The sequence below is a fragment of the Geotrypetes seraphini genome, chromosome 5, assembly GCF_902459505.1.
Source record: "Geotrypetes seraphini chromosome 5, aGeoSer1.1, whole genome shotgun sequence".
NCBI classification, from domain to species: Eukaryota; Metazoa; Chordata; class Amphibia; order Gymnophiona; family Dermophiidae; genus Geotrypetes; species Geotrypetes seraphini.
The window spans coordinates 111,427,672-111,452,095 of NC_047088.1; the positions used below are offsets into that span (position 1 = coordinate 111,427,672).

General features: G+C 43.3%; 1 protein-coding gene across 6 annotated transcripts in view; it reads left to right on the forward strand.

Annotated features, from left to right (window-relative positions):
- MEFV (MEFV innate immuity regulator, pyrin) overlaps positions 1-24,424 on the forward strand; it is a 125,157-nt gene that overhangs the window by 66,716 nt on the left and 34,017 nt on the right. For 4 of the 6 annotated variants that reach the window (XM_033947305.1, XM_033947304.1, XM_033947306.1 and 1 more), the window contains one exon: positions 18,385-18,735. The exons of 1 other annotated variant lie outside the window; for it this stretch is intronic. In XM_033947305.1, coding sequence (XP_033803196.1) covers positions 18,385-18,735 — 351 coding nt within the window. The remainder of the gene's footprint in view (positions 1-18,384; positions 18,736-24,424) is intronic. One more of the 6 variants, XM_033947308.1, reaches the window with a different exon arrangement.

The window sequence follows — 24,424 nt, forward strand, 5'->3', positions numbered from 1 at the left end:
GCCCATCTACACCCTCCCAGCCATTGAAGCCCTCCCCTGCCCAAACTCCACCAAACGGCCATACACAGACACAGACCGTGCAAGTCTGCCCAGTAACTGGCCTAGTTCAATATTTAATATTATTTTCTGATTCTAAATCTTCTGTCTTCATCCCACGCTTCTTTGAACTCAGTCACAGTTTTACTCTCCACCACCTCTCTTGGGAGCGCATTCCAGGCATCCACTACCCTCTCCGTAAAGTAGAATTTACTAACATTGTCCCTGAATCTACCACCCCTCAACCTCAAATTATGTCCTCTAGTTTTACCATTTTCCTTTCTCTGGAAAAGATTTTGTTCTACGTTAATACCCTTCAAGTATTTGAACATCTGAATCATATCTCCCCTGTCTCTCCTTTCCTCTAGGGTATACATATTCAGGGCTTCCAGTCTCTCCTCATACGTCTTCTGGCGCAAGCCTCCTATCATTTTCGTCGCCCTCCTCTGGACCGCCTCGAGTCTTCTTACGTTTTTCGCCAGATACGGTCTCCAAAACTGAACACAATACTCCAAGTGGGGCCTCACCAATGACCTGTACAGGGGCATCAACATCTTCTTCCTTCTACTGACCACGCCTCTCTTTATACAGCCCAGCATCCTTCTGGCAGCAGCCACTGCCTTGTCACACTGTTTTTTCGCCTTTAGATCTTCGGACACTATCACCCCAAGGTCCCTCTCCCCGTCCGTGCATATGAGCTTCTCTCCTCCCAGCATATACGGTTCCTTCCTATTATTAATCCCCAAATGCATTACTCTGCATTTCTTTGCATTGAATTTTAGTTGCCAGGCATTAGACCATTCCTCTAACTTTTGCAGATCCTTTTTCATATTTTCCACTCCCTCTTCGGTGTCTACTCTGTTACAAATCTTGGTATCATCTGCAAAAAGGCACACTTTTCCTTCTAACCCTTCAGCAATGTCACTCACATACATATTGAACAGGATTGGCCCCAGCACCGAACCCTGAGGGACTCCACTAGTCACCTTTCCTTCCTTCGAGCGACTTCCATTAACCACCACCCTCTGGCGTCTGTCCGACAGCCAGTTTCTGACCCAGTTCACCACTTTGGGTCCTAACTTCAGCCCTTCAAATTTGTTCAACAGCCTCCTATGAGGAACTGTATCAAAGGCTTTGCTGAAATCCAAGTAAATTACATCTAGCATATGTCCTCGATCCAGCTCTCTGGTCACCCAATCAAAAAATTCAATCAGGTTCGTTTGGCACGATTTACCTTTTGTAAAGCCATGTTGCCTCGGATCCTGTAACCCATTAGATTCAAGGAAGTACACTATCCTTTCTTTCAGCAACACTTCCATTACTTTTCCAATAACTGAAGTGAGGCTCACCGGCCTGTAGTTTCCTGCTTCATCCCTGTGACCACTTTTATGCATAGGGACCACATCCGTTCTCCTCCAATCCCCAGGAATCACTCCCGTCTCCAGAGATTTGTTGAACAAGTCTTTAATAGGACTCGCCAGAACCTCTCTGAGCTCCCTTAGTATCCTGGGATGGATCCCGTCTGGTCCCATCGCTTTGTCCACCTTCAGTTTTTCAAGTTGCTCATAAACACCCTCCTCCGTGAACGGCGCAGAATCTACTCCATTTTCTCGTGTAACTTTGCCAGACAATCTCGGTCCTTCTCCAGGATTTTCTTCTGTGAACACAGAACAGAAGTATTTGTTTAGCACATTTGCTTTCTCCTCATCACTCTCCACATATTTGTTCCCAGCATCTTTTAGCCTAGCAATTCCATTTTTTATCTTCCTCCTTTCACTAATATATCTGAAAAAATTTTTATCTCCCTTTTTTACATTTTTAGCCATTTGTTCTTCCGCCTGTGCCTTCGCCAAACGTATCTCTCTCTTGGCTTCTTTCAGTTTCACCCTGTAGTCCTTTCTGCTCTCCTCTTCTTGGGTTTTTTTGTATTTCATGAACGCCAACTCTTTCGCCTTTATTTTCTCAGCCACTAGGTTGGAGAACCATATCGGCTTCCTTTTTCTCTTGTTTTTATTGATTTTCTTCACATAAAGATCCGTAGCCATTTTTATCGCTCCTTTCAGCTTAGACCACTGTCTTTCCACTTCTCTTATGTCCTCCCATCCTAACAGCTCTTTCTTCAGGTACTTTCCCATTGCATTAAAGTCCGTACGTTTGAAATCTAGGACTTTAAGTATCGTGCGGCCACTCTCCACTTTAGCCGTTATATCAAACCAAACCGTTTGATGATCGCTACTACCCAGATGAGCACCTACTCGAACATTAGAGATACTCTCTCCATTTGTGAGGACCAGATCCAATATCGCTTTTTCCCTTGTGGGTTCCGTCACCATTTGTCTGAGCAGAGCCTCTTGAAAGGCATCCACAATCTCCCTACTTCTTTCCGATTCCGCAGACGGAACATTCCAGTCCGCATCCGGCAGGTTGAAATCTCCCAACAGCAGAACCTCCTCTTTCCTTCCAAACTTTTGGATATCCACAATCAGATCCTTATCAATTTGCTGCGATTGAGTCGGAGGTCTATAGACTAAACCCACGTAGATAGAAGTTCCATCTTCTCTTTTCAGAGCAATCCATATCGCTTCTTCCTCTCCCCAGGTCCCTTGCATTTCGGTTGCTTAGATATTGATCTTTACATAGAGAGCTATTCCTCCACCTTTATGACCATCTCTGTCCTTCCTAAAAAGATTATATCCCGGTATGTTTGCATCCCATCCATGTGATTCACTGAACCATGTCTCTGTGATAGCAACAATATCTAGATCTGCCTCTAACATCAGGGCTTGCAGATCATGAATTTTGTTGCTTAGACTGCGAGCATTTGTGGTCATCGCTTTCCAGCTATTTTTCAGCGATAATCTCCTTTTTCGTATGGATTTTTGTGTCGTTTCACTTTCCGTTGCAATACTAAGAAATGAGTTGCTGATATTGCTTATGTTGCAGCCTTTACTACTATCACATCTTTTCTTTTGCCGGGGGTGGTCTCTATAATTGTCCTTCGTACATACACCACCCCCACCTTCTAGTTTAAATGCCTAGAAAAATATTGTCTAAATTTCTCTGCAAGGTTTCTTTTTCCTGCGGTAGTAATATGTAGCCCATCAGTGCAATATAGCTTCTTGTCCTTCCATGTATTTCCCCATCCTCCTATGTACCTGAAGCCTTCTTGATGACACCAGGCTCTGAGCCATCTATTAAAGTCCTCTGTGTTTTTCACTCTTTGCTCTCCCTTTCCATATGCAGGCAGTATTTCAGAAAAAGCTAAAGTCTTTACAAAAGGTTTCACGCCCTCACCAAGCTCCCGAAAAGCTTTCTGTGCTGCAAGTGTGGAGTTGCTGGCCAGGTCATTTGTTCCCAGATGGATAACAACATCAGTGTTAAAATCCTTAGTTTCTTCCTTAATTATAGTCAGTATTTGCCTGGAACTCCTGGTAGCTGAGGATCCTGGAAGACATTTCACTATTTTGGTCTCCTCGCCCTGTGTTCCAAGGTTAATGCCTCTGATGATGGAATCCCCCAACAGTAATAGTTTTCTGTTTTGGCTTTTTTATTTGTACTTAGGGTGCGCTTGTTCTCTTGAGTTACCTTCATTGGTTCCAGTCCCACCTCCCTTCTGTTTTCTTGAGTATCGCAGTCCACTAGTGGAGCGAAGGAATTCTGTAGAGGTAATATTAGTGAAGGTGGATGTTTCTGTGTTACATGTCGCAGTCTTCTTGAGCCTACTGTGACCCATTTATTCCTGGGCTGTTTTATTCTTTGAGGTAGAGGTGGTAAGTTGGTATGATTTTGTGGAGTGATGGAAGCTGCTTTAATTGTATTCAATTCCTGTTTAAGTTTGCAGAGCTCCTCCTCAATACTGGCAAGTTGAAGACAGATGGGACAAGCCTTAAGCCTCCAAATAGTATGTCTTGGAATTAAAGCACCACAGTGATTGCATAGAATAAAGGTCATCTTGATTGGTTGTGAAGTGACTTGATTTGAGTAGTTCTGATTATATGGGTCTCTATATATGAATAGTGGTCCCTGGGGTTGGTGGGACTATAAGTCTTACCCTTATTCCTATGAAGGGAAAGGGAAAGAGGAAATAAGATTTAACAGAGGAAAGAGAAGGGTTTATTTTTTTGTGCTTTTTTTTTTTTATTAAGAAATAGGGATGAGAAGAGAAATTAAGCAGATATAATGCTGAAAACCAGTGAAAAGAGCAGAATATGAAATGCTGAGTAACTTAGCTTTTAGAAGTTCACAGGGCAGCCTTGTTCACAGCAATGTCCCAAAGATAATGCAATTAACCTTAGAAAATTGTCCCAACAAGATATTCCCAAAGGAAAACAACAACTTCAATCATTGGTGAGAGACTGCCAAACTCATGTCCATGGATTCCACACATTCAGCTTCAGGCATTTCCCATTCAGCAGTGTCCATGCTTTCCTCTGGAACCATTAGCTCTGTTGAATCCTGGGCTGTGGAACCTTCACATTCCATGGGTTCCTGACCAAGGTCTGACCTTTGCCTGGCCAGGAGAGTCCTATCGGCCAGGTCCTCGTGTACTGTCTGCCTCACTGACTTTGAGAGCTGTTTAAAAGAGTTATGGTCCTTCCCTATCTTAGGTGGCTGGGGCACAGATTTGAGTGCTGTCTGGCTCCCTCCTAGGTCACTGGGGAGATTGCTATAGGGAAACTGATTAAATCTCCTAAGGGAGCTAACTCTCTTACTAGGCTGTGGCGCTAGCCTGGGTTTCATCTCCTGGTCGGGCTCATGTTCCTCAGGATAGGCAGCTCTGCTCTCTGTTAGAGAGTTGCGCGGGGACAGAAATCCCACCCATCCCCGCCAAAGTCCCACCCGTCCCCACCCGTCCCCGTGAGGACTCCCACCCGTCCCCACCCGTCCCCGTGAGGAATCCCTCCGTCCCCACCCGTCCCCGCAAGGAATCCCCTCCGTCCCCTACGTCTCCGCGAAATCCCCTACGTCCCCGCCCGTCCCTATAAACTACAGAAATAGTTATTTCATTTAATTATGCTACTGAATTAAAGGCTCTGGTAGAAACCCATTTAAAAATAAGCAAAAAGACTTTATTAATTTGGAAATATTAATTGGGAAGAATACATACTTTGTAAACGGGTTTCTACCAGAGCCTCTAATGTTTATAAATTTTTATCAACACAACTAATATACTACTTTATCCTTAAGCAAAAAAATAAAAAAAAAAAAAGAATTTTTTTCCTACCTTTATTGCCTGGTTTCTGCTTTCTTCATGTTCTCATTCAATTCCTTCCATCCACTGCCTCTCTTCTCTCTGTATCTTCCATTTGCTCTGTTACTGTGCCTCTCCCTTTCTCCCCCTCCCAAATTGGTCTGGCACCCATCTTTTTCCCTCCGCTCCCCCCATAGTCTGGCACCTCTGCCTTCTTCCCTGCCAGCGTCTTCTTCCCATTCCCTCTTCCCCATTTCCTTTCAGTGTCCTTCTCCCCCACCATCTTCCCCATGTCCTTTCAGCGGCCTTCTCCCCCCCTGTTTTCCCCATGTCCTTTCAGTGGCATTCTCCACCTCTTTGTCTTCCCCAGTGCTTTCAGGGTCCTTCCCCCCTCCTCCCGTTTACCCCATGTCCTTTCAGCGTTCTTTTCCACCCCTTTGTCTTCCCCAGTGCTTTCAGCGGCCTTCTCCCCCCTTAAGCGTCTTTTCTTCTCCACTCCACCTTTCCTCCCTCCCTGCCTCCACCTTTGTGGCGCTTTTGCACCGGACCGACAACAGAACAGGCCCGGTCGGACAAATCTCCCTGTCCTGTAGCCGCGAATCTAAATTACCTTCTTACAGCAGCTGGAGTAGTGAAGCTGCTGTAAGAGGTCATTTAGATTCGCGGCTACAGGACAGGGAGATTTGTCGGCCGGGCCTGTTGTCGGTCGATCGGGGGACCTGACCGGCTGTGCACATTCTCCGGGGCGGACCGCCCCCTCCCCCCTCTTTCGTACGCCATTGCCTTCTCCCTACCTGCCCTGCCGCACACAGCCGACCGGAAGTCTTTATTTTATTTTTATTTTTCCTCTAACTCTACTTTTCACTTCTCTATTACCCTCCAGGTACTTTAGTTAGATTGTGAGCCTTCGGGACAGTAAGGGAATTTTTCAAGTACCTTTCTTATTTCTAATCTTAATGTATATTTTCTGTAAACCGCTTAGAACCTAACGGATGTAGCGGTATATAAGAAATAAATTACATTACATTACATTACATTACATCCCAACATTTTCCTTGTTTTGTTTACTTCCTCCCACCCATTCAGTATTTTTCCTCAAACCTTCTTTTATGTCCCTCCCTTCTGCTGTTTCCGCTGCCTCCCACTGCTGTGGGCCTGTTAGCTTAGAGCAGCAATCAGAACATCAGTATGGGCAGGAGAGCCTTCTAGCCAATATGCTTGCTCTTGAATATGCTGAAAAACTGAACCTAGGATCCAGAGTTGTGAACTGGATTGGAAACTGGTTGACTGACAGGTGACAAGAGGGTGGTGGTAAATTAGACAATGACATGGGGACAAATTTGTCCCCATCCTTGCTGGATCTCAATATCCTCATCCCATCCCCTGTCCTATTCCTGCAAGCTCTGCCTAAACCGCACAAGCCTCGAACACTTATGATTTTAAAGTGTTTGAGGCTTGTGCAGTTGAGAAAAGAGCTTACAGGAATGGGACAGGGACAAAGCTTGCAGAGATGGGATGGGGAAAGAGCGGAACTATGGGAATGGGGAAAATTTGTCCCTGTGTCATTTTCTAGTGGTAATGGAATTTGCTCATAGAAAAGAAAAGTGAGTAGTGGAGTGCCTCAGGGGTCAATACTGGGGCCAATTCTGTTTAATATATTTGTGAGCGATATTGCTAAAGGGGTTAGAAGGAAAAGTTTGCCTTTTTGTGGATGAGTAGAGGGAGGGAGTAGAAACCATGAAAAGAGATCTCAAAAAATTAGAAGAATGGACAAATGTCTGGCAGTTAAAATTTAATGCAAAGAAGTGCAGAGTGATGCTCTGGGGTATAGAAATTCAAAGGCGATATATCAGATAGGAGAAGAGAGATTGATGAGCACAGTTCAGGAATGATGGTGTCTGAGGATCTCAAGCTAGCTTTGTGTCATTCTTCTGTACGGAGAGGGTGGTGGATGCCTGTAATGCGCTCCCGAGGGAGATGGTGGAGAGGAAAACGGTGACAGAGTTCAAAAAAGTGAGATGAACACAGTGGATCTCAAATCAGAAAAAATTAAGGCCAGTATTGGGCAGACTTGCACAGTTTATATCCGTATATGGTCGTTTGATTGAGGATGGGCTGGGGAGGGCTTCAATGGCTTGGATGATTTAGATGGGCTGGAGTGAGCTTGATGGAGACTTCAGTAGATGGAACCTAAACACAGTACTGGGCAGAGCTTTGGGTTCTGGCCCAACAATAGCTAAGAAGAAGGAAAATTTAAATCAGTAATTTAAAGAATGGGTAAGGTTGGGCAGACTGGATGGACCATTCGGGTCTTTATCTGCCGTCATCTACTATGTTATTATGTTACAAGGTGATGAAACAATCAACGTGGCAGTAGCTATGGCCAGAAGGTTTCTAGGCTGCAAAAAGAGGGGTATAACCAGTAGAAGAAAGGAGGTATTGATGCCCCTGTACAAATCATTGGTGAGGTCATACTTGGAGAACTGTGTTTAGCTTTGGAGATCACATCTTGCTAAGGATGTAGAAAAACTTGTAGTTCGGAGAAAAGTGAAAAAAAATGGTTTTTGGTTTGCACCACAAGAAGTATGAAGAGACACTAATTGACTTGAAGGTATACACTCTGGAGGAAGGAGAGATAGGGTGTTAAGACAGACATACAAATATTTGAGAAGTATTAATATACAAACTTTTTTCAGAGGAAGGAATGTGGTAGAACCAAAGGACCTGAATTTAGATTGCAGGGGATCAGCTCAAGAATAACATCAGGAAGTGCTTTTTCATAGAGAGAGGGTGGTAGATTCCTGGAATGCCTTTTTGTAGGAGGTGGTGAAAATGAAAATGGTAACAGAATTTAAGCAAATAGTGTGGGATTAAAAAGGAATCTTATATGGAAGGCATGGAATCAAACAAACGTAGAAGTGATTTAGATGGCAGCACCGGTAATTGAGAAGCAAAGCCAGTGCTGGGCAGACTTCTACTGTCTGTGCCTTGATTGTGGCTGAACGCATAGGCCAGTGCCAGGCAGACTTTTATGGTCTGTGCCTTGAAAATGAGTTTATCTTGTTGGGTAGACTGGATGGACCTTGAGGTCTTTATCTGCCATTATATATGATGTTATTATGCTAATTTTCTGTGTTTTACTTTTTTCCCCTTTATAGCTGCTCATTTGATTTTATCCTAATTCTCCCTTTCTTTCACCCTGTAGTCCCTCTCCCGTCAATTCTAGCACCCCTCTTTCTCCTTACCCCTCTAATGCCAGTACCTCTCTCTCCTTCTCCCCCCGATACCAGCATCTTTAAACCTCCTTGCTCCCCATGCCAATACCTCTAAACTTCCTTGCCTTTCCTGATGCTAGCATCTCTCTTCCTCCTTGCCCTTCCATGCCAGCATATCTCTTCCCCCCCTTCTCAGGATGCAGAAACTTAGACAAGAGAAGAGGGAGAGAGAGTTTCAAGTTTATTAACAGAATTTGATTAATCGCCTATTATAATCACTAAGCGATGTACATAACAAAAATATAATAAAATTAAAGAGAGGTTCACAATTTAGTAATAAACAATTAACTTAAACAAACATATAGCTAGGAAGGAAAGGATAAAAGTTACAATTATCATTTGGGGTAGAATAATGGAAATAACAGTAGGTAAAGGGACGTAATGACTCAGCAATTATTAACAAGCAGTGTATTAAATGTTAAAGGCATCTCTAAATAGAGAGGTGTCAGGCTGCAGTAGAGGGGAGGAAGAGGCAAAGAGAGAGAAGTTCTGACTTCGGCGGCAGGAGCAGAGAGAGAGAGAGAAAAAAAGGTGCTGGATTCAAGGGAGGTAGGTACAAGAGAGATTTTTAATTTTTTAAAAATTTCTTATATACTGCAAATCTACAAATATAAGTGGTTTACAACATACACACATAAAATATGTTAATACTAATACATAACATTTCTCAGAATATAATACAGAGATGTTGGACTGTGCAAGGCCAGGGAAAAGTTGGAGGAAGAAGGTAACTGGAGAGATCTCACACCTGCAGAGGGCGTGGAGAGTAACCTGGTGCAACAGGGTAAACATTTTTTATAGTGGCTTTTGGCATCCCTCAAAAGTTGGCACCTTCTGCTGTGCTTACCAGGTTGTGCCAGTCAGTTACATTGGTGTAACATTTTACCCTCCTTGTCCAATCCATCATCCTCTCCAGATTGGACTATTGCAACTCTATCTACTTAAGCCTAACTAAGAAAAACCTCCACAGACTCCAACGGATTCAGAATGCCGCGGCCAAGCTCATCTTCGCTAAAAGTAAATTTGACCATGTCTCCCCGCTCCTGGCCAAGCTCCACTGGCTTCCGATAATCACCAGGGTCCACTATAAATGCGCCTGTTTAACTTTCAAAATCCTATATGGTATCCTTCCTCCCTTTATCCCTCTTTCTTGGAATTCCTCAAACCCTAATACCACCAGATCCTCCCACAATTAAAACTATCCTTCCCCTCGCTAAAAGGCATTTCCCACACAGGAAAGCTAGGGACCTCCCTTCACTTCAAAATCACTGAGCTCTGGAACAACCTTACCTCCCCTCTTCGGAACTTGAGCTCTCTCCAAGTTTTCCGCAAACATCTGAAAACCTGGCTTTTCTCAAAAAATGTAAGTCTCCCTCCAACTTAGGAATCAAGGAAACTCTTATATCTTGGCATCCCAAGTCCTCTAAATTTTCTTCACACTTCTACCTCTAACCCTCTGTTGTAGTTCCTTCCTATTTCTCCTACTGTAAACCGCGTCGAGCTCTACGAACATGGAGATGATGCGGTATACAAACCTAAGGATTAGATTAGATTAGATTAGTGTTGCTGAATATCACAGTTTAAGTAGATATTTTATTTTGTTAATTTAGACCAGCAATATAAGTAGTTTGATTTAATTGTCTAACATTTTCTTCCATGTCAGGCTTACTTCTAATTCCTCCCATATATAAATGCTTAAATTTTAGCCACAAATTAATTTGTCTGGCCAAAAATGTAAATGGTATATTGGAGTAGATTTTTTAAATTATCCAGATATTACTTCTGGTGGAAATCTGCACAAAAATAAAAAATTAGCAAAATTCTACAACTATTTTTTTGTCACGATAACACAATATATAATCACTATTCTTGAGCCACAATAAATTAAAATACAATAGAGAAAAAAATTTTATTTCTTAAATATGCAGGAGTTTCCCCCCATATATCTTTATTAAAGATTTTCAAGTAAAGTAAAATGCTTTAAAGTATCAATAAACAGAAGAAAATACAAAGAACACAGACAAAAACTGTTATAAACTATCAGTTGAGCTGTAAAAAAAAATGGAGTTTAAAGAATGGTCAATAACAGACCTATGTCATCTTTTAGACAAATAAGAATCCCATTTCTTCCATTTATGGGGGAATGAAATGGCTTGAACATAAATTATAGAAAGTAATTGTTCCATTTTTAAATATAAGAATACCCAATTCTACCAGACATATACTGAGATATGAGAGTTTTCCTAGAGGCTGACAACTAATTTCAGCTACAGTAAAAAAAAAAAAAAAAAAAAATCAAAGCTACAGTAAGAAAATCAAATCTTTTAAGGCTTTAGGGCAGAATTACCCTAGCTAGGAGTGTCATCATAACTATAGGTCTTGGTTTTGGGGATTTTACTTTATCAATCTGTAGAGCCTAAGGTTGGAACTGCTACTTCTGGCAGTTGCAGTGGCAGTACTTTCACAAAGTCAACGAGCGGTGGCAATTGAGAGCTTCTCTTAGGCTCCATAAACAGATGTAGAATATAGAAAATGTAGAAAAAAAACAGAAGTCGTAACATAGGGCAATAGGCCACTCAATTTGTCACCCTATGCGTTCTCCCCACCCCACTCACTCTCATACATTCTCAATTTGTGTCCTCACTAGTCATATTGCCAGCTCTCTCCCAACTAATCTGCTGCTTCCAAACCAGTCAGCCAGCCAGCCAGCCATCCCTGCCTCCCCTTCCTCAATCAGATAGCCTACTTGCTCTCTCAATGTCACAATTCCATTTGTCTAGCACTCAAGCAGTCAGACAGCCAAGCTGTTCTCTTCCTCCTTCTAACTAGCACCCAACCAGAGTGCTCCTCTTCTCTCTTCCTTCCTCCCCCAAAAGAGGCAGTCAGCTACCAGGATCAAAATGTAAAAGCCTCAGGACTAGCTCACCAGTTCATCTGCTTTCCTCTCTCCAGTGTCCCTCTTTAATGCATGGAATGGCTCAGATTCAGGCACAGGGCTCTCACTAGTTTGTTATTAAAAAAATTCTTATATACCGCTACACAATACCAGACTGATCTAAGCAAAAAACAAACAAACCCCCACACTCATAAAATCAAAAACTTATGACCTACTCCAAAAATACTCTCCACAGATTGAACCAATGCCCAATTACTTTTTAATCTAGCTATTAAATCAGGAAGTAAAGTCAGGTTGTTAATGCTTTCTTAAATTTCTGCACATTATTTTCCATATGAAGTTTCCTGGTAAATTATTTCACTAAACAGGGGCCATTACAGAGAACATAGAAACAAGATGGAAGATAAAGGCCAAATAGCCCATCCAGTCTGCCCATCCGCACGCAGCATCCACTAGGTCCCCCTCTCCCTAAGAAATCCCACATGACTGTCCCACATTTTTTTGAATTCGGACATAGACTTTGTCTCCACCACCTCTACTGGGAGACTATTCCATGCATCTACCACTCTTTCTGTAAAAAAAGTATTTCCTTAATTATTCCTGAGCCTATCATATCACCTCTTAACTTCATCTTATGCTCTCTCATTCTGAAGTTTCCTTTCAAGTGAAAGAGACTCACCTCATGTGCACTTTTCCATATAGATATTTAAACAACTCTATCATATCTTCCCTCTCCTGCCTTTCTTCTAAAGTATACATATTGAGATCTTTAAGTCTTTCCCCATACACTTTAAGAAGAAGACCACTGACCATTTTAGTAGCCTTCCTCTGGACCTCCTCCATCCTGTTTATATATTTTAGAAGGTGCAGTCTTCAGAATTGTACACAATGTTCTAAATGAGGTCTCACCAGAATCTTATACAGGGGCATCAATACCTCATTTTTCCCTACTGACCAACTTCTCTCTTTTGGACCCTAGCATCCTTCTAGCTTTTGCCATCGCCTTTTCAACCTGTTTGGTCACCTTAAGATCATCATATACTATCACACCCAAGTCCTGCTCCTCTTTTGTGCACAAAAGTTCTTTACCCCTAAACCAGTGGTCTCAAACTCAAACCCTTTGCAGGGCCACATTTGGATTTGTAGGTACTTGGAGGGCCGTAGAAAAAATAGTTAATGTCTTATTAAAGAAATGACAATTTTGCATGAGGTAAAACTCTTTATAGTTTATAAATCTTTCCCTTAACTGTTATGAATTTTCATTGAAAATAATATTATCTAGCCTGCTAAAAAATTATTAATTACAAATGAGATGATATATTATTAATGCTCAGTTTCATGTTTAATTAATCAATTATAACATTAAGCAGTACTACAAAATTAATTTTCTTAAAGGCCAACTCTCCCACCATCTCATTTTTGGTTAGCTTGAAGGTCACCCACATGTGAGAATATGCTGTCTGCGTGTCCTGGGATAAAGCACAGTTACTTACCATAACAGGTATTATCCAGGGACAGCAGGCAGATATTCTCACAACCCACCCACCTCCCCTGGTTGGCTTCTTAGCTGGCTATCTGAACTGAGGATGACGTGGATGATGTCACCCACATGTGAGAATATCTGTCTGCTGTCCCTGGATAACACCTGTTACGGTAAGTAACTGTGTTTTCTAGATTTCAAAAAAACCTAACTTTGTTCGGATGGGGGATTATGTCAAAGAATTGTTGTCTGGATGGGAATGTCTGGAAGGAGTAGAAATGCAATGAGCAAAACTGAAAGGAGTAATTGTAAGAGCGACAAACCTTTTTGTGAGGCAAGTAAGTAAAAGTAAGAGGAAAAGAAGGCCACTTTGGTTCTCAAAAGTAGTAGCTGAGAAGTTAAGGAATAAGAGGTTAGCTTTCATAAACTACAAAAGAGAACAGAAAGAGAAAGACAGGCTAAAATATCTGGAAAAGTTAAGAGGCTGGTTATGTAGTCAGGAAAGCAAAGATGCAAATTGAAGAAAAAATAGCTGACACGGTAAAATGGGGAGACAAGATATTTTTTAGATATATTAGTGATAGGAAGAAGTGCAAAAGTGGCATTGTGAAATTCAAAGGTGAAGGGGAGATATATGTAGAAGCTGATAAAGAAAAGACCGAATTGCTTAACAAATATTTCTCTTCTGTGTTCACGGCTGAAGCACTGGGAGCGGGACCACAGAAGACAAACATGAATAGGGATGGAGGAGTGGTAGACCCTGATTAATTTTCAGAGGGTTGTGTCCTTGAGGAGCTAGCTAAAATAAAGTAAACAAAGCGATGGGGCTGGATGGTGTATATTTCAGGGTGCTGAAGGAACTTGGGGAAGTTCTGGTGGCTCCACTGACTGATCTTTTCAATGAGTCTCTAGAGTTGGGAATGGCTGGAGGACTGGAGAAGGGCAGATGTGGTCTCTCTACACCACAGGTGTCAAAGTCAGTCCTCAAGGGCCGCAATCCAGCCAGGTTTTCAGGATTTCCCTCAATGAATATGCATGAGATCTATTAGCATACAATGAAAGCAGTGCATACAAATAGATCTCATGCATATTCATTGGAGAAATCTTGAAAACCTGACTGGATTGCAGCCCTCAAGGACCGACTTTGACACCCCTGCTCTACACAAAGGTGGAAGTAAGGAAAAAGTAGGGAATTACAGGCTAGTAATGGTAAAAGAGCCGACAAGAGGCAACGCCACCCTGGACTTGGTACTAAATGGCCTCACGGGTCCGACAAAAGAAGTAGAAGTTACGGTACCGCTGGGGATGAGCGATCACAATGTGATCAGATTTAAGCTTGACATCGGGAATAGAAAACATGCCAAAACCCTAACCAAAACCTTAAACTTTAAAAAGGGCAAATACGATCACATGAGAGCCATGGTGAAAAAACGACTCAAGAAAAAGGTGGACAAACTTGAAACGGTAGACCAGGCATGGTCCCTACTGAAAAATACTATCACAGAAGCACAAAATCTCCACATTCCGAGGATCTCCAAAGAGGGGAGAACAAAAGGTAAGGGAGAACCGGCATGGCTTACCAGACAGGTGAGGTAAGCCATAAAAGAAAAGAAGGACTCTTTCAAAAAATGGAAACACATGAAAACAACCGAAGCATGGAAAAAACATAAAGATGATCAGAAGAAATGTCACAAGGCGGTGAGGGATGCCAAAAAGGACTATGAGGAAAAAATAGCGCAAGAGGCCAAAAACTTCAAACCCTTCTTTAGATACGTGAAAGGGAAAAAACCCACAAAAGAGGCGGTGGGACCCCTGGACGACCAGGGAAGAAAAGGGTACATCAAAGAGAATAAACAAATTGCAGACAAACTAAATTCCTTCTTTGCGTCCGTCTTTACGGAGGAGGATACCGAAAAATACCAGAAGCAGTGAAAGTGTTTAGTGGAGTAATAGAAGACAGCCTCACCACAGTTGAAGTGGAGTTGGACCAGATATACTACCAGATCGACAAACTTAAAAGTGACAAATCCCCTGGACCGGATGGAATTCATCCGAGAGTTTTAAAGGAATTGAAGGTTGAAATCGGAGAGCTATTGCAAAAACTTGCCAATCTGACAATCAGAACTGGACAGATACCAGAAGACTGGAAGATAGCAAACGTCACGCCAATTTTCAAAAAAGGATCGAGAGGGGAACCGGGCAACTACAGACCTGTGAGCCTTACGTCTGTCCCTGGAAAGATGGTTGAAGCACTGATCAAGGATAGCATAGTCCGGCACCTAGATACACACGACTTGATGAAACCCAGTCAACATGGGTTCAGGAAAGGGAAATCATGTTTAACGAATTTACTTCAATTTTTTGAGACCGTGAACAAGCAAATTGATAGTGGAATGCCGGTGGACATAATATATTTGGACTTCCAGAAGGCGTTCGACAAAGTTCCACATGAAAGACTTCTCAGGAAACTACAAAGCCATGGTATAGAGGGAGATATACACAGGTGGATAGGCAAATGGCTGGAAAACAGAAAGCAGAGAGTGGGCATAAATGGGAAGTTCTCAGACTGGGAGAAAGTGACTAGTGGTGTGCCCCAGGGCTCGGTTCTTGGGCCGATCCTATTTAATATTTACATCAATGACCTGGAAGAAGGAGTATCCAGTGAGATCATTAAATTTGCAGACGACACAAAGCTATGCCGGGCAATCAGATTGCAGGAGGATAGCGAGGAACTCCAGAGCGACTTGTATCAGTTAGAGAAATGGGCAGAGCAATGGCAGATGTAGTTCAACGTGGAGAAATGCAAAGTAATGCATTTAGGTAGTAAGAATAAGGAACACGAGTATAGAATGTCAGGCGCAACTCTGGGTAAGAGCAAACAAGAAAAGGACCTGGGTGTACTGATAGATAGGACCCTGAAGCCGTCGGCACAATGCGCGGCAGCGGCAAAGAAAGCAAACAGAATGTTGGGCATGATAAAGAAAGGAATCACGAGTAGATCGGAGAAAGTCATAATGCCGCTTTATAGAGCAATGGTCAGACCACACTTGGAATACTGTGTCCAACATTGGTCTCCCAACCTAAAGAAGGATATAAAACTGCTTGAGAGGGTGCAGAGACGAGCAACGAAGCTAATAAGAGGTATGGAGAACTTGGAATATGAGGAACGACTCAAGAAACTGGGACTGTTCTCCTTTGAGAAGAGGAGGCTGCGAGGGGACATGATCGAGACGTTCAAAATGCTGAAAGGCATCGATAAAATAGAGGAGGAAAATAAATTATTTACATTGTCCAACGCGACACGGACAAGAGGACATGGTTTGAAGCTAAGGGGGGACAAGTCCAGGACAAATGCCAGGAAGTTCTGCTTTACACAGCGAGTGGTAGACGCCTGGAATGCTCTCCCAAAGGAGGTTATTAAGGAATCCACTGTGCTAGGATTCAAAGGCAAATTAGATGCACATCTCCTTACGAGAGGCATAGAGGGATATGCGTGACTAAAACTACATCAGGTGTATACCTGACTGGGCCTCCGCGTGTGCGGATCGCCGGACCATGGGTCTGATCCGGAGATGGCAGTTCTTATGTTCTTATGTAAGTCTGACTTCTGTGGTAAGCAAATTAATGGAAAAGATTTTAAAACAGAGAATGGTGAAATTTCCGGAATCCTGTGGATCACAGGACCAGAGACAACATGGATTCACTAGAGTTAGATCTTGTCAATTTCTTTGACTGTGTGACCAGAGAATTGGATAGAGGGAGTGCACTAGATGTGGTGTATTTAGATTTTAGCAAAGCCTTTGACAGTGTTTCACAAAGAAGTCTAATAAATAAACTGAGTGCACTTAGGATGGGTCCCAAAGTGGCGCACTGGTTCAGGAACTGGTTAAGTGGAAGGCGACAGAAGGTAGTGATCAATGGAGATCGCTCTGAGGAAAGAGATGTTACCGGTGGTGTGCCTCAAGGTTCTGTTCTTGGGTGAAGCTTGAAGAATGGTCTGAATTTTGGCAGCTAAAATTTAATGCTAAAAAATGCAAGGTCATGCATTTGGGTTGGGTTTCAAAAACCCGAGGGAATGGTACAGTTTAGGGCATGGATGTCCAACCCGTGGCCCCGTGAAGTATTTTGTGCGGCCCCGCTTGAGGGTCGAGGGCGATGCAGTGTTTTCCTCTGCTACCCCCGGGTGTTTACCATCTTGCCAGCTCCCTCCTCCGTCTTGCTGCAGCGTTTGCTCAAAGGCGCAGACAGCCAGAAAAACTTTTTTCGGCCATTGTGGCCCAGGAAAGCCAAAAGGTTGGACACCCTTAGTTTAGGGATTGAACTACTTAGGTGCATGATAGAAGAGCAGGATTTGGGTGTGTTTGTATGTGATGATCTTAAGGTGGCCAAGCAGGTTTGAAAAAGTGACTGCAAAAACTAGAAGAATGCTAGGGTACATAGGGAGAGGTATGGCTAGAGGAAAAAGAAGGTAGTGATTCCCTTATATAAAACTCTGGTGAGACCTTATTTAGAATATTGTGTACAATTTTGGAGGCCGCACCTTCAAAAATATATAAAAAGGATGGAGTCGGTCCAGAGGAAGACTACTAAAATGGTGCATGGTCTTCATCATAAGGTGTATGGGGACAGACTTAAAAGATCTCAATCTGTGGAGGAAAGGCGGGAGATATGATAGAGTCGTTTAAATACCTACGTGATGTAAATGTGCATGAGTCGAGTCTCTTTCATTTGAAAAGAAGCTCTGGAATGAGAGGGCATAGGATGAAGTTAAGAGGTGATAGGCTCAGGAGTAATCTAAGGAAATTCTTTTTTACAGAAAGGGTGGTAGATGTGTGGAACAGTCTCCCGGCAGAAGTGGTGGAGACAGAGACTGTGTCTGATTTCAAGAAAGCCTGGGATAGTCACGTGGGATCTCTTGGAGAGAGGAAGAAATAATGTTACTGTGGATGGGCAGATTGGATGGGCCATTTGGTCGTTATCTGCCATTATGTTTCTATGTAAATATATTCTTTTTTGTGTTAAATGTATTTTCTTTGTCAACAAGAGTAATAAAATCAGACACTAGTGCAGGGGTGTCAAAGTCCCTCATCGAGGGCCGCAAACCAGTCGGGTTTTCAGGATTTCCCCAATGTATATGCGTGAGATCTATTAGCATACAATGAAAGCAGTGCATGCAAATTGATCTCATGCATACTCATTGGGGAAATCCTAAAAACCCGACAGGGATTCAAGACAAAATTAGACAAATTCCTGCTGAACAAGAACGGGCGCTGGTAGGGCTAGTCTCGGTTAGGGTGCTGGTCTTTGACCAGAGGGCCGCCGCGTGAGCGGACTGCTGGGCATGATGGACCACTGGTCTGACCCAGAAGTAGCAATTCTTATGTTCTTGCACCAGAATTCTGTATAGAAACACGAGTATTTTGAATCAGAAAATGCAGTTTGCAAGAGTAAGCTTGGATGAAAGGGTTTACCTAATTTTCAGAATTATTTTCTATATCTTTTGCAGAATCACCTCAGACTTCAACTGTGAATGTCTCGATTCTAAACAAAAAGGATATTCAAATAAGCCCTGTTGTGCAAAGTCAAATTCCAGTAGAGCATCCTGCTTCAGAGCAACTTGTCCCCATGACTCGTACATTGATACCTGCTCCAAATGCAACTTTGACAAAAGAGACTTTGCAACCTCAGTTGGGAGGCAAAATCCTGTTAGTAGTGACTCCTTCAATTCCAACAGTGAACCAGAAAGTGCCACAATGCCTCCCTCAACATTTACAGACAAATGTCCAAGCCCAGGTAGCTGCAATAAAAAGTACTCCATTAGTCCCACAGCTGATTACTTTGAGATGTTATCCTTCAGGTATGCCATTATCTTATGCTTATTGATGAACATTTATTCAGTAAAACTGCTAAAAAAGAGCTTGTGCATTGCATGTAGCTGTATAGGTTCTAGAAGAGCAAAATTCAGTATGTTTGTCAACTAGAAAACCATCGTACCCAAAATATAGAAAACATTTAAGATAAATTTTCAAAGCAATCTAACCACATAATCAGGTGGATAAAGTATGCACAGAATCTCATTGAGTTCTTTCTAACCTCTATGCATGTGTGCATTATTCGAGCCTTGTGCCATATGAGAGGGTAGAGTTGTATGAGGAAAGGCTAAAACGGTTAGGGCTCTTCAGCTTGGAAAAGAGACGGCTGAGGGGAAATATGATTGAAGTCTACAAAATCCTGAGTGGAGTAGAACGGGTACAAGTGGATCGATTTTTCACTCCCGTCAAAATTTACAAAGTCTAAGGGACACTCGAAGTTACAGGGAAATACTTTTAAAACCAATAGGAGGAAATTTTTTTCACTCAGAGAATAGTTAAACTCTGGAATGCATTGCCAGAGGTTGTGGTAAGAGTGGATAGCGTAGCAGGTTTTAAGAAAGGTTTGGACAAGTTCCTGGAGGAAAAGTCCATATTCTGTTATTGACAAAGACAGGGGGAAAGCCACTGCTTGCCCTGGATTGGTAGCATGGAATATTGCTACACCTTAGGTTTTGGCCAGGTACTAGTGACCTGGATTGGCTACTGGGCTTGATGGACGATTGGTCTGACCCAGTAAGGCTATTCTTATGTTCTTATCAGTAAGCAGAGGTGTCTGTGCATATGAGTATGTAGGGATTTTATATGTCTGTGATCAGGACAAGAGAAGTAAGTGAAAGGTAGTTTGAAAGGTTGATTTCCTTAATCTCTATGCTACAATGATTAGAACTACTTCTCATATAAATCTATTGTGGCATTATTTGGATGATGTTAATTTCTGTTCTACCTCTTGCCATATGCATACATGTAACTTCTACAGCACATAATTCCCTCCAAATCATCATCTTCCTTCCAGTCCTCTATCTCCACTGCGTTTCTATTTGCTGGATTCTACATACAGATTGTTGCAAGTTAAAATGGAAGCAACTGCTAACTACTTTAGGGGGAAAAAATAAAGGCCAGATATTTGTCAGTCCTAACTTCCTGAGTCCTTACCACATGGTTGAAAAGGAAGGCACTTGGTGCCAAAACACTGGCCATGTTGAATCAGTCGTATACTCTCAGAAATTAATTAACGATCCAGTTGATAATCTCTGCTGTCTCTACTTGTGTTTGCTTCTGTACCACATGGGGCACACAATACCAGGCTATAATATTTTTAGGAAGGATAGGGAAGACCAAAGGGGTGAAGTAGTGCTTTATGTGAAAAACAATATTTTTGTACAATCCCCCTTTATTCTGGGACTAGTATGTTATGCATCCCCTGCTACCAAGCACTGTAGGAAGCCTCAGATGATTGAAGTCTTAACTCCTCCCTCTGATAGCATAACCTGGAGCATGCCTCTTGGACACCAGTCTTGCTTTCCTACAAGCCAGCCTGTAGGAGCTTTATCTCTTCTGCTCGTGTTTCTTTTGATAGTTTTCAGTATTTTCCTTCATGGGTTTGCCCTCATGCTGTGGAGGTTCCCTGCGGGGACATCCTTGTAGTGGGAGATCGCGAATTGTTGGAAAATGTCTGTTTCGGGGGGGGGGGGAGGTCCTCTGCTCTACAGTAAGCCCCCTGGACAGCCTGCAAGTCAGATCGGGATTCCGGGATCAGGAGCTAGCTTACCCCAGGTTTGTCTGCTAGTGGGTGTAGCAGAGGCAGAGTGGTTCCATTGAGGCACGACCGGGTTCGGAGCTGGACTGCATGCCTCCGCCAGGTGCTTGCGTGACATATATGAGGGTGGTGGAGGTCACCGGCCGTGGTGGTTGGTACGGTGGGGCAGCCAGAAGATTTTAGATCCAGCTTTCCATCTTCCTAAGGCTTTAGATCTCCCTACTTGCTGTTCCAGCATTGCCTGCAGCTTCTCTCATACAGCACAATGGAACAGTGAGTAATGGACTGACAGCATGTTTTAGCAATTTTGAGGAGTATTAAAAAGGAGTTTGGGGTGGTTTCCCTGCATGCCCTACCTCTCCCCACCTCTAAAATCCCCAAATCGCTGGTTTTTTTAGGGATTCCTGTTCCTTCCTGGGCTATTTTAATGCAAAATCAGCACTCACGGCAGCTATCTTGGATTTTTCCTGATTTGAATAAAACTATATTTTTTATAGTTAGGAGCTTTGTTTTTGCTCCAAACTTCACAGGTGGCCTCCTCAGGTCGGGATGGAACAGATTCATGCCTCGTTTGTGGAGGATGGCTATCAGATGCGCAGCCATGCTCCACGTGCGCTGTGGCCCGCGAGGGGGGTGAAGTTTGCACGGATGTGGTGCCTTCCACCTCTGGGGAGACCCTGTTTGAGCCTTCTGCCCCAAATTCCAACGTTCTCCAGAAGCTTCAAATCACCTAGTTTTGCCTCACAACTGATAGGGATGGAGTCTTCAGGCTCTTTTGATCCTAATTCATGCCAGGTTTGTGCTAGAACCATGTGCCGCAAAGCACATGAAGGAGTACAGGAGCGGCCACCCCTTTGATCTCTAGGGCCAAAGAACAGCCGGGAAGCCTGTTGGTTGGGGTTATATTCCTTTCAGGGTCCTGGAATGGCAGTCCTAAGCACAGGAGTATGGAGTCCGCAGTGCCCAAGAGGCATAAGCTGGGTCCACTCCTTTTCAACATATTCATAGGGGATCTGACTCAAGGGCTTCAAGGTAAAATAACACTATTCACCGATGATGCCAAATTATGTAATATAGTAAGTGAATGTGGTTTACAGAATTATATGGTGCAGGACCTGCTTACATTAGAAAGATGGTCCTCAACATGGCAGCTAGGCTTCAATGCTAAGAAATGTAAGGTCATGCACCTCGGAAGCAGAAATCCATGCAGGATGTACTGCTTGAACGGAGAAACTTTAACTAGGACTTCAGCAGAACGAAATTTGGGAGTAATCATCAGTGCAGACATGAAAACTGCCAATCAAGTGGAGAAGGCTTCATCTAAGGCAAGGTAGATATTGGGTTGTATCAATAGAAGTTTTGTCAGCCGAAAGCCTGAAGTCATTATGCCGTTGTACAGGGCCATGGTGAGACCTCATCTGGAATACTGTGTGCAGTTCTGGAGGCCACATTACAGTAAAGATGTGCGCAGAATTGAATCGGTTCAGCGTACGGCCACCAGGATGATCTCGGGACTCAAGAGTCTCTCGTATGAAGAGAGAATGAACAAATTTCAGCTCTACACTCTCGAGGAACGTAGGGAGAGGGGAGACATGATCGAAACATATAAGTATCTCACGGGACGTGTCGAAGTGGAAGATGATATTTTCTTTCTCAAGGGACCCTCGGCCACAAGAGGACACCCGCTCAAACTCAGGGGAGGAAAATTTCATGGTGACACCAGAAAGTATTTCTTCATAGAGAGTGGTTGATCATTGGAACAAGCTTCCAGTGCAGGTGGTCGAGGCAATCAGCGTGCCAGACTTTAAGAATAAATGGGATACCTATATGGGATCCCTGTGAGGGTCAAGATAAGGAAACTGGGTCATTAGGGCTTAGACAGGGGGTGGGTAAGCAGAGTGGGCAGACTTGATGGGCTGTAGCCATTTTCTGCCGTCATCTTCTATGTTTTCTATGTTCTATGTTTTCTCCATAGGAGACTAAGCACTGCCTAGTATGGCATTTTTTCCAGAATTTATTAATTTGATGTGGAGAGCCTTTCAGGGCAACTAACCTTCCGAGGGAAGTCTGTCAGTGTTTCTGACAGCACACAAGAGGGCAGGGGCTCCCAGAGTGCATCTACCTCATTGGCTGCAGTTGGCCAGGCTCTAGGGGACTTTTCTGAGGAAGATGAGGATGGGTCTCTTACTATGTCACTGATGTCTCGGGGTATGCCCTCCCTGTCAGGGGATGCAGGGTCGCAGTCAGGTATGAGACCTTATGCTGACCCTTGATCTGGGGATGATCTCGTGATTCTCCATCTATTCAAACCCTTGGCTCTGTTGGATATGATTTCAGATTCTCTTCGGGAGTTAAACTCGGACTCCCAGAAGGTCCATTCTTCTTCCTTCTCTATTATGAGTGGAGTAAGAGCCTAGTTTTCTACATTTCTGTGGTATCCTGATATTAATATATTGGTTATGGAGCATTGGGATGCTCCTGAAGGGCCCCTTAAAGTTTCCAGGAATATGGCTTGGCTGTATCCAACTGTTCACTCAGCCCAAGGTGGATTCTTTGGTAGCACAAGTTACAAAGTGCACTTCCCTCTCAAGCGAGGGAGGTGTGGTGTTAAAGAATATGTAGGATCGCAGAGTATATTCATTGCTGTACCTGCAGAACTAAACCAGGCAAGGTTAGGACTGCTAGTTAAGTAGTTATAAATGTTGCTAGTGCCTGCATAACTTCTGGGAGTTCCCCAATCTCCCTGGACAGTGATGTGATAGTCAGAGGAGATATTCAGCTGCACTACCAGGAGATTCTCTTGCACATTGAAGTCCTTCTGGATATCAGGTTCTATAGGTTAATGCATACCATACAATAAGATACAGTTTGAGGCTTTGGCCTTAGGAATCAAAACGGCCACAGTGACCTCCTTTGTGACCCTTGAAGGTGTGGGGGACCATCACCAGCCCGAAGGGCAGAGCTATAAACTGGAAATGCTGCTGAAGAATGTGAAAACTCTGGTTCTTCCAGTATCCTGGGAAAATAGGCATATGCAGATAAGCCTTTGTTAAATCCAGCAAAGCCAGAAATTCTCCCAGAAGAACTGCTGCTATGACTGAACGCGCAATTTCCATGCGAAAGTGCGGGACCCACAGGAAGGCATTGACCGATTTGAGATCCAGGATGGATCTCCAGCCTTCTGAGTCTTTCTTTGGCATGATGAAGTATAAAGAGTATCTGCTGGAGCCCAATTTGCTTTAAGGAACGGGTTCTACAGCCTGAATATCCAAGAAACACTGCAGAGTCACTTCAATCTTCAGTGCTTTTTCCGGCCTCCCCACAGGAAAGTCAAAAACCAAATCTGGAGGGATGTGAAAGAAGTCTATCTTGTGTCCCTCCCAAATGATGTCCAGCACCAATTGGTCTAAAGAGAATGGCTCCCACTCCTGGAGGAACTCTAGAAAATTGGCCTCCGATACAAGGAGGCATGGCGGAAGTCCTGACATCATTGGGACTTCTTAGAGGCAGTGCTGGTGCGAGAATCCGAAGCCTGCTGGCGTCTAAGGTTGTTTTAGTGTTATCTGTAGCTCTGGGAATACTTTTGGTTGGATGAGTCTGTATAAGCTTGGCAAAATCTGTGAGAGGGACGAAAATTACTGCAACCTCCTCCCGGGGCCTGTCTGGACCTGCTATCTAGGAGGGATTTAGGACGGCGGTCTGAAACACTGGCCATAAGGTCATCTAACCCTATGCCAAAAAGTATTTGACCCTTAAAAGAGAGTCTCCTGAGAGTTGCCTAAGAGGCAGAGTCACCAGCTCAGTGGCAAATCCAGAGCGTTTTGCAAGCTTTGCCTAGAATCCTAATAAGGTTATATAAGGCATCAGTGACCCGTCAAGGACCAGCTGGGGTCAGGCGTTGTCCTCCTTAAAAGGAT